The 10,950-nt window shown below is 34.2% G+C and overlaps 1 protein-coding gene across 9 annotated transcripts; it reads left to right on the top strand.

The window, feature by feature from the left end:
- The first annotated feature begins 2,045 nt into the window (after nt 1-2,045).
- LOC129891144 (uncharacterized) lies at nt 2,046-10,654 on the top strand. Of its 9 annotated transcripts, XR_008767114.1 has the most exons (15): nt 2,046-2,135; nt 4,332-4,378; nt 4,485-4,618; nt 5,090-5,128; nt 5,237-5,329; nt 5,416-5,532; nt 6,322-6,417; nt 6,917-7,030; nt 7,466-7,519; nt 7,619-7,666; nt 9,299-9,449; nt 9,631-9,796; nt 9,919-9,965; nt 10,097-10,166; nt 10,256-10,303. XR_008767114.1 is itself a non-coding variant. In XM_055966412.1 (14 exons), the coding sequence occupies exons 1-14, from the start codon at nt 2,086-2,088 to the stop codon at nt 10,508-10,510; spliced, it is 1,434 nt and encodes a 477-aa protein (XP_055822387.1). In that variant the 5' UTR covers nt 2,046-2,085; the 3' UTR covers nt 10,511-10,654. The 9 variants fall into 9 exon arrangements, 7 of the variants coding, with proteins under 7 accessions (XP_055822387.1, XP_055822384.1, XP_055822386.1 ...); XR_008767113.1 differs by having other exon boundaries at nt 9,919-10,166; nt 10,256-10,306; XM_055966412.1 differs by lacking the exon at nt 9,919-9,965 and having other exon boundaries at nt 10,256-10,654.
- Nucleotides 10,655-10,950: the final 296 nt, after the last annotated feature.

The raw sequence follows: 10,950 nt of genomic DNA, 5'->3' as shown, positions 1-10,950 counted from the left end.
ATTTGTCTCTGGATAATTTTCTGTCCTTTTTAATGATGCCTGATATAGATGAACCAGACGTTTTGACGATCGACAAATCCGCGATCAGTGCCCCACACCTCCACATCTATGACATATTATTTCTGAATTATTCTTTGGTAAAGCTTCTGGCTTTTTACCCTGCCTTTTATATTGCTGGTTATTTCTCGGTGCCAGCCGAGCATCATGATTAAAATTTCTTCTTTGACTACGACCACGACCACGACTAGGGCCATGGCCTCTTTTTCGTTGGTTAGAATTTGCCTGATTCACTTCAGGGAGTGGCAAAGAACCAACTGGCCGACTATCATGATTTTTCATTAATAGTTCATTATGTCTTTCAGCAATAAGAAGGTGAGAAAGTAATTCAGAATATTTTTTAAATTCTTTTTCGCGATATTGCTGCTGCAGGAGCATATTCGTGGGTGGAAATGTGGAGTATGTCTTTTCAAGTTTATCTTGCTCAGTGATCTCTTCTCCGCATAAATTTAATTGAGCTATAATTCTAAATAAAGCAGAATTATATTCAGTTATATTTTTGAAATCCATTAATCTCAGATTTAGCCAATCATGACGAGCTTGTGGAAGCATGACCAACTTCAGGTGGTCATATCTTTCTTTTAAATTTTTCCACAATTTAAGGGGGTCTTTTAATGTAAGATATTGTAATTTTTGCCCCTCGTCAAGATGGTGACGGAGAAATATCATGGCTTTAGTACGGTCTTGATTGGATGTCATATTGTCATCTTTAATGGTGTCTGCCAGACCCATTGATTCTAAATGAATTTCGGCATCAAGTGCTCATGATGAGTAGCCTTTTCCAGAGATATCAAGAGCAGTAAATTCAATTTTGGAAATATTTGCCATTTTATAAAAATAAAATTAAATAAAACTCTTACCACTTTTGTTACCTTGAAAAATTAGTCGAAGCCTCGTGTTGATAACGTGTTATAAAATATTCTATATCTTAATGAAATAAAGCGGAGGGGGTAAAAAAAGGAAAACCGAGGAAGAAAGAATAACGGAGAAGACAATGTAACGTTTTTTTTTTCTTCTGCTCTAAGTTCTTCATGCCAATATGACATATTTATATAGGCCCCACTTATTTAAATAATTTTGTTTAGTGGACATTCCACATATTCTACTTAACAAAGCTAAAATTTATTTTAGATAGGATTTTTTATTTTCCATTGGTGGTGGAAAGAAAGATTTGTGTATTTATATTTGGAAGCACTTTTTTTAGCTAATAAAAATTTGAGAAGAAAGTCCCCTTGCATCGCATCGTCGCTCAGTTCGATTTCGGCTTCAAATTGAAATTGAATTGAGAGATTTTACAAAATACTTTTCAACGAAAATTTCAAACAAACATTTTCTTCCAAACAAACACTAACCTATTCTGAACAGGTGGTTTTTTGCACCATTTCAACTTAGATTTTTGGCTATAAAGAGAAAGATTTACCCTTAGTTTCTACATAGAAATTCTGAATTATACTCCATATTTTCTTTCAAATAATAAAAAAATCTTGTATCATGGAAGGAAATAATTAATTTACCTGGAATATAGTGAGAGATTAAAGACCCTTAGTTTCTCCATAGAAATTCTGAATTATTCTCTATATTTTCTTACAAATAATAAAGAATCTTGTATCATGGGAGGAAGTAATTAATTTACCTCAAATATAGTGAGAGATTAAATTCTTTAAGAACAAATATTAAATTTTTTGTATATATAATACAAACAGATTAAAATAAAAACTGTTGTACACACCACTTGTCACGTCTAATATTCCTTAAACGTCAGGTGTGACTGGATTGAGCCGTGAGCCGTGAGTCGTGAGTAGCACACTCTGACAGTGACATATAAAGGTGAATTAATTAAGTAGAAACACTTAATATGTGCGTCTCACGTATTTTGCATAAAAATAAATAAATTAAAATGTCGAGTCGCGTCACCCTACTCAACACCTTTCCTTGTATATAATATAAATATAAGATAGATAGTAACAGATAGTTAACATCTGTCCAGAAGATAGTATCGCGTTATTACCTTTTGGGTTGCGAATTTGAATGCTGAATCAGTGCCGGGACATCCTTCACACTTTCTCATCAAATTCGCTGTAAGTTCACTCTTCGCATCTTTATATTCTTCTTAACTTAATGCTGCACAAATATATTCAAATATTTACTTTCCTCAATCACTTTGATGTTTAGATCGACTATTCATTCTTCTGATGTCATCAATTTATTTTGTTTTGGAATCCGGTTGCTTCACATTTTTTCAACTACTGATGGAAGGAAAAACTATTTTAGCTTGAATACAGAGTATTTTCTTCCTTAAGGTCCCTCTTTACCATTTTTGGAGGTTGTTGCAAGGAAAGATGACTGACCCCGAGTTCGATTAAACCAGATATTTCCTCATTTGATTAGAGAGAAATATGGCATCCCCAAATGAATTTAGGGACTAATAATATTGGAACAGTTATGGGGACATTTCTCCATAAGAATGAAACAACTAGCAAGATAGTGACAAATAATTTTACATGATTTTGGGAATTGAGAGAACTATTAATGGATACAAGGGGAAGAGGTAGTTATCTTAGGAAATGACTAGAGCAGAACCAAATTCAAACAAAGTATAGTAATAAAGTTTAAAACTTGGGTCTGTGCCTCGACATCATATGACGAAATCGTGTGCTAGAGAGCTTCAAGAGAAGTTAGTTGAAGCGTGCTCACTTTGAAAATGAGCTAAAATACTTTGAAAAGTGACTTGTAAACATTTCAATGTGCTCGTTACATTCTCAGAAGGAAATTCAGAGTCAGTTTGGACCCAAGAAGCTGCTAAAAACAAATTCAGGCTCAACGGCTGAGCCAGTGCAGCACATTGAGCGTCCGGAAAGAACTGTAGAAGCTGCAAGTCAGTGCGCTGAACTCTGTTTCATCATTTGTCTTTTTGCTTTTGCCTACAAATCCTTTGAAGATATCGAGTATAGGAATACCCGATGAGGCAATGCTCTGATAATAAATTATGGAGATGCCGTTGACGGAAGCAATATCTAAATTTGGATTATGGGGCTTGCAATTGAAACTAATGGGAAAACAAATACTAATGTGTTTTTAAAAATTAAAAATAGGTGTTTTGTGAAACTATACACAATAATCAATATTCGAAACTAAAAACCTTGTTAATATTCAAACAACGATTCAATTCAAGAAACCCAACCTGAATTCTAATTCAACCTTAAAATTCCACCTGTAGAAATGAAAAGCCTTGGGATTAGAGTAAAATCCCAGTCAAGTTTATCTCAAAGAAAAAGGAAAACTTAACTAGGAATGGAGACTTCGAAGATCAAGAGTTCAATCAAGAACAAAGGAGGAGGTTTTTCATCTCTCTGCAATGTCAGAATAATCATCAAAAGTAGTAAAAGAAAAAGAGCCTAAAAGTTATATCTGTACTAGGGCCAAGATTGTGCAAGAGATCAAAATCTCCCAAATTGAATTGCTGCAACAAATAGGAGGGTAGTTTTTTCTTAAATACAATTTGATGCTATTTATGGTATTTATGTTATTATTTGACGATATCTACTGTTTTTTGGTGCTTTGATTATACTATTGTTTGGAACTCTTCCGTTATCTACTCTCTTACTTTTAATTTTCTTGTCTGACCTCTTTTCCTATGCTTCTATTGAGCCGAGGGTCTTTCGGAAACAGCCGTCCTACATTGGTAGGAGTCAGGTCTGCGTACACTTTACCCTCCCCAGACCCACGATGTGGGATTTCACTGGGTTGTTGTTGTTGTTGTTGTACAATTTGATGCATTCCTCCTGATGTATGTCTATTCCTTCTCTTTTTCATCTTGTTAGGATACACATTTAAATTTTGTTCGTTATCTAACACGACAATTTGTATATATTCACATCTTTTAGTAAGTACATCTGATTTTATTCTCTATGTTGAGGGTAGGTGTGTATATTGGCAGAGCTCTACTTTACTCCTGCATTTGGTAAAAGTACAATTAGTCGGTTATATGCTAGATTTTCAGACTGTCCCTAGAAGTATATAGGAACAAAATGTTCACTGTATGTATTTGCATTGACTTCTTGGTGGTTTGTCTTTCCAAGCAGGTTCTCGAGGTTGCATATTCCTTGCACAAGTTCTCAGTGGAGATTTATTTTCTGAAATCCATTCTATACAACCCATTGAATTTTATTGTTATTGTAGGTTTCAGGGTGAACTTAGTTTCTTAAGTTTTCGTACTCATTGCCTCTGCTACTTCAATCTATATTTGGAAGTCTTATGGATTCTCCTTCCAACAGTCCACATCTACGGAAATCTGGAAGCCGAGCAGTTGTTTCTGATTTTGGTAACACAGAAATGTCTCTTTGATGTTTGTATTTTGATACTTGCCCTCAGTTTTCATTTTCCTCATTGGTTATGCTATTAGACTTCTAAGAATTGTAATCTATTAGGTACACTTGAACCTGGTAGTGTTTTTGAAGAAGCCGTTTTGCATAACATAGAGGCCAATGAAATGAAGGGTGTGAGCACACCACCGAGCACTACGACCATAATTCCATCTCCTGTTCTTCTATGGAGACTTAAGGTCTGGATTTCTGTCATAGTTTTAAAACATGAAATGTTCATTCTTAATGATCAAATGTTCCTTTGACTTCTTTTATTTCTTACTTGATGTTTTTATCAGAGAATAGATTAGGAATGCTGATAGAATTCCTAGTGCGATCTATGGCGTCCAAGTGGACTGTCCTACTTCTAAAATTTAGTGGCTGGCTTTCACTAATTACCTGAAACATAAAAAGTGGGGCTGCTTGTTTCAGTTACCTTCAAATCATTCAAGAGGGTAGTATTCACCATAACATGAATTTAAGCACGGAAGACTTGTATATCCTGTTTGAAATGTCAATTTTTATCTGCCTTTATCATTTCTTCAGGTTTAAGCATGACATGATGACTCCGTGTCCTGATTTCCTTTTTGTTGATTTTCCAAATTATTTTTCTTGTTCTTCAAAGAAAATTCAAAACTTCTTTTGAGTCTTAAGTACATTTTACTGTTCAGGTGTTACTGTTTCTCATCTGGGGTGTTAGTTGTTGCAAGGTCAGTGAAAGGACTTTTTATTTGTTTTTTCCACAAGTATTTGTGAATTGTTTTTCCTGTGAATGTATTTATTAGCATCTGCTGTCAATATTTGTCATTAGTTTGCAGATCAGCTGGGATTCAGTCATGAGAATGAGTGTAAACCTCCGTGATCTGTTTCTGTATGAGGCTTTTCTTTATTACAATCCTTTGCTACTTGTGGTTAGTTATCTTCACACTAGCTCATCTAACAACACTTTGTGCGTCATTTCCTCTTACCAGTATTTTCTTGTTTTTTGGTTCTGCAGACGATAATGGTTTGGCTTTGGGGCATGAACCTATGGGTTTTTGCACAGGCTAATGTTGACTTTGCTAAAATTTTTGACCTCGATCAAAATCATCTCTCTCACAGAGAGATTTGGAAGGTAATGAATATACGATTTTTATGTATCCTAAGCATCCAATACGTCTGTGAGGCAAATCGTTTGGTGCTAAAAAAGCTTTGTCATTTAGGCTAAACTTTTTCTTCATTGTGCTATGGTGCTCTTTGAGAACTCTTCCAGGATACTGATTTCTGTTTCATGTTAAAATGAATCTGCAGTGTCTTGTATCCTGAGCATGATAAGCTTTTCCATTTAGTCTAAACTTTTTCCTTACTAGTCTGTTATTCTCTTACCCAAATTTATATGACATTCTTTTCATTGCAAGATATTCGACTAAAATATTGTTTCGTACATTTTCCACAAGTTCTTAGATTACAAACCTATTTAACTGATAAAATTTCTTTCTGACAATATTTTCTTCCACTACTAACTTGTATATTATATAAGTCAAACAAATATCTTAAACTCCTTTTCAAGTCAAATCAGTTTTAGTATCATCATAGATGCTTAGATACCATGTGAAAGCAGAAAAGAGAATAAATAAGAGAGAATTTCTTGTTCACTTGATTAACAACACACAAAAGGGCTTCTTATGTAGAAATTTTCTGATGGAATATTCAACATAATATTCTATGGGATACTCTATATTATTTTTTCTACTTCAACTTAACGATGCTAGATATTTGTTAATCTATACACATTTCAATATATAACTGCATCAAGTGGCTTAATTTCAATAGGAACTGGCTGTTAAACTTCTGTTTTCATATTGTGTATTATCTATTTGAAGATACACAGTAGAAATTTATCCATATTCTGTTTATATTGCAGTGTGCTACCTGGATGACCATCATCGTGCCAACTAGCATGACAACCTATCTCTATCTCTACTCAAATGGAGAAGTTTCGTTGGCTGCATCTCAACCAGTGTAATAGATGCTTCCTTCACCAATTGAATGATACTTCTTTGCTTTTCCTAATATAACTTGTATGTATTGAGATAGTCATACTCACTTTTAAACAAAAGACGCTTTGGTAAATTTATAACAAGGGACGAGAACCATTACTTCTGAAATTCAGCTAGAAAGAATTTGGCTTCTTAAATTCTTCAGTTTAGTCATACAAAATGCTAAAGTATTAGTCGCTTTAAATGTTCAAGTCTTTCATCCTATTAAGAATTCAAAGTTCTAATTGTCCTCTTACTTGGATGGAGTTGGCATCAAGAAATTGTTTTTGCTACATCATAATTTCGAAATTTGTGTCAAAAATACTGATTCTACTAGTAACTCCACTTTTATTAGTTGGTAGAAAGTCTCGCATATCTTTTCAATTGTTTACTCTGTTTTTGTTGAAGTACAAGTTAAGACCCACATATGTTCTATAAATGTGCTTGTATGCTATGTTAATGAATTTCATGCAATTGCAGGTGCTCTTATATGCTGCTTTCGCCATGGCTCTGATATTTCCCTTTCATATTTTCTATTTATCATCTCGCTACTTTTTGTTAAGAACACTTTGGAGGATAGTTTTCCCGCTGCAGGCAAGTTTGCATTACTTGAATCTTTGTAACAAGAAGCGTGCTGATCTTGTAAATCAAAAAATATTTTCAACTCTCCCAGCTGTAAATTAAATGAATGTGATGAAATTCTATTTCTTTGTTTGCCTTAAAAGTGAAACAATCTACCTATTTCTTTGCTTTATTACATTGCTTAAGATTGGAATTTTTTTTGTCAGCTTCTAGGAGTATTGGTTTATTTAGGACCATTTTGGAATTGTTATGTGATTTTGGGTGTCTTACTTCACAAATGATTCCTTGACCAAAGTATATTCTTTTCCCGGAGTAGCTTAATCTTAGTTTTCAATTTCATGAAACAGTTTTACAAGACTAATAAAATATCATTCGTCATGTGGATCAGATATAGAGCTTCCTGAAGTCACTAAAATTCTAATTTGATTCTTTTTGGAGTAAATGCAGGCAATAGCTTTTGCTGACTTCTTCCTGGCTGATATATTAACTTCTATGTCAAAGGTACACAACCTCTTCTTTCCTTTGACAAAAAAAAGGAAAGGACATTACAGGAGAAAAACTTGTGCCCCTGGCAATGCTAATGCTATTCGAAATGCACAGGTATTTTCAGATTTGGAGCGTTCAGTTTGTAGAATGGTTCATCGACAGGTTAGTTACTTTCTTTGTCTTCTTTTTTGGAAAGAATAAAGATGATTGACAGTGTGTTAGAATTTATTATTTTAATGCTACTTGCATGTGGATATATCACTCTCTTTCCAAATATGTTTAATACCAGCACATTCACTAAGTCTCTGGGTGGTGTGCCTGGTACCCAGATATGAGACCAAATCAGAGGCCTTCTTTGATAGTTAGATGTTTTGTACTCAGATACATGCTTTATGTGGACAACAAGCTGTACACCAGATTCATATTAATAAAATCCTTGGGAGACTTGGTATTATATAATAGTTTCTGATTAACAATCGGTGCGTAAAGCCTTCGAAATGACTGGAATGTCCCTTCTATATCATTACTTAAATATAGTTAGTTTTTTATTTGATTAGGTTTCCAGAACGTTAAAGCCTTATATATTTATTTTAAATTATGTTCAATATATATGTCCGACATTTGTGTTCCTAATGCTTTGTAGAAATGTGGGCATATAATTAATTGTACTTCTGTTTCCTTAAATAAATTAATTGAACTTCTGTTTCCTTCTTAAATAAATTAATATGTATGATTCATATGTTTGAGTAATGTCATCACTATTTCATAGTTATCTTTATATCAAAAGTTAGATTAGTTTATGACACAATTTTGTCGCAAGTCAAAGTTGTAAATAAAAACTAATCCTGGAAGGTAAAACTAATCTTTTTGCTTTGTTATCCCAATCCCTCTACAAGAATCCATATATTGTTATTCATTGCACAACAATCATGTATCATTCATCTCACACAGTCCATGTATTGTTTCACAGTTGCACAAAACAATCCCATATTATAATTGATGCATAAGTAGTCCATTATGAACCCAACGACCCTTTAATATGTATGTAGAGAGACTGGATTCGTTGAGTAATGTTACTGAGAAATACCCTTTGGAGAAGTTTTTTCTCCGGGGGGAGTGTTTCTTGCTGCATTATTTAATCTAGTGCCATGGAAGGAGGACGTTGAGTCCCAAAGTGTGCTTAGAATTGATGTAGGGAAAATTTATAGGTTCTTTTTCTTTTTCCTTTCTGGATGATCTAGTAGTAACACTTGCATATGATTTTCACTAAAAATGAAATGGAGCTCGATATTGTGTCGTTGTGATGGTATATTTCAATTTACAAGCATTAGAAAATCTTATAGATCAGGTGACCAACTTTCTTTCCAGGTGATGCTTCAACCACTCTAGAAATAATTGTTCCATTAAGGCCCTATATAATTTAGATGAACTTATAGGATTAAAATCAATCGGATAACCTAATTCCTCCATTCTTTTCCATGGCAAAGTAATGGGGTCTTTTCCTTAGATTGTTGAAAGGACAGCTATCTGACAAGGGATCTGTTTTTTAGGCTTCAACAAGACAACATCTTTTTCTACACTGATTTTCACCGATCAAAAATTCCCAGTCCACCATGGATTTTTAACATCTGTCTTCCTATAATTGCTAGTGAAATATATCTTAAACCTTTTCCACTGTATCAAAAAGAATTCATAGTTTTTGCCTCTGTATCTTCTGAAAGGTACAAATATATCAGAATTTGTTTGAATTCTATGCATTAATTATCTGAAAGATCAATAATCATGCATATGCAGGTTGCTACCATTGCATGGTTTGAAGCTGATTCTGTTTGTGGCAGTCACTCTGTTGCAATTCCTATCATTCTTGTATTGCCTTATCTATTTCGTCTGTTTCAATGTCTTCGGCAATACAAGGATACTAGAGATAGGACTACCCTGTTCAATGGTAAATTTCCAATCTTTGCATTTTCCTTTACTGAGATACACAGATCACACCAATGGTAAAATGGCAAAGCTGGGATATGGTTTTCCCAATCGGAGATGGTTTAAAGGTTTTGAATAGTATGATGATCTTTATTTTAATTGTGGGTTGTATTTAACTTAATTTCATTAATATTTTATTTCAGCTTTAAAATATTCAACAGCAGTACCAGTGATATTTGTGTCAGCCCTTAAGTATCACGTATTCCCTGACAACTGGGTTAACCTTTATAGGCCTTTGTGGCTTCTCTCGGCAGTTGTGAACTGTCTCTATTCGTTTTATTGGGATCTGACAAGAGATTGGGACTTAAGGTGAGTGAATTTTTATTAACTGATGATGTAGCTAATTTGTAAGGGTTCATCTTAATCAAACTTAACTTTTACCTCAATGCTTATATTTCTTCTGTGATACACAACCACCACTGCATGCAAAGATTGATACATGCATAAAGCTGTGCGAGTTGTTTGCTATATTTGCCCGGTATGTTTCTTTCAATTATTACTGTTTATGTTCTGCTACCCGCGCAGATGCTGCCTGTTCCCCAGCCCAAGAATACTTTTTACTAACTCTTTTGCTGACTAACTGTTAACTCAAGTTTTCTTTCTTTCTAGTTGTTTCACTCGGGTTTTCAAGTTCACCAGACCACATATTCTATCACATTGTTTGTACGGACGCAAATGGGTAAGTCCATCCCTTTTGCCTAATGCTTGTCCTTTCATTATTTTTACGAGCATCCCGTCGATAAAAGGATCAACCTTGCTTAATTGTAGGTGTACTTTTGGGTGATCGGAAGCAACCTAATATTGCGATGCACGTGGACATACAAGCTGTCTGCCCATCTCCGACACAATTACCTCACAGTATTCACAATAACTGCTCTAGAGATCTTCCGTCGTTTCCAATGGGCTTTCTTCCGTGTAGAAAATGAGTGGAATAAGATAAGCACCAAATCAAATAGTAAACTCTCCATGAGTGACGTCCCCAAAGAAGAAGAACTACTCAACTCCAATGGTCACAATGTATAGCCTACCCAACATTGTACATGCCGATCCATTTTTCGCACATTTGCAAATAATAATTTCTTGTCAATAGTATAGGATGCCGTACAAGGCTAACAGGGGTAAATAACTAACATGAAGATATACAAAATTTGTTGGGAAACCTTTTCACCTTCCTAAACTTGACACATTTTATTTAGTGTATACTTGGGTTTTTTGTTTTTTATCCTAACTACTCCCTGAATTAGGCATTTTGATATTCTTGACATCCCTAATCGTTAATGTAGCAAAAAGTGTGAATTCACTCACTTTTAGGTAACTAAGTGGAAAAAAATAAATTATCACCTCCTTCAAGATAAGTTTTAATTTTTTATTGTCATGTAATTATGAACAGTAATTTACTTGGACAATTTGTTTTAATTGTGTATTTCTGTTTTTTTTCCACCCAAATCTATAAATTGGTTGAA

The sequence above is a fragment of the Solanum dulcamara genome, chromosome 6 (assembly GCF_947179165.1).
Source record: "Solanum dulcamara chromosome 6, daSolDulc1.2, whole genome shotgun sequence".
Taxonomy (NCBI): domain Eukaryota; kingdom Viridiplantae; phylum Streptophyta; class Magnoliopsida; order Solanales; family Solanaceae; genus Solanum; species Solanum dulcamara.
This window is presented reverse-complemented; position numbering and strand designations above follow the sequence as displayed.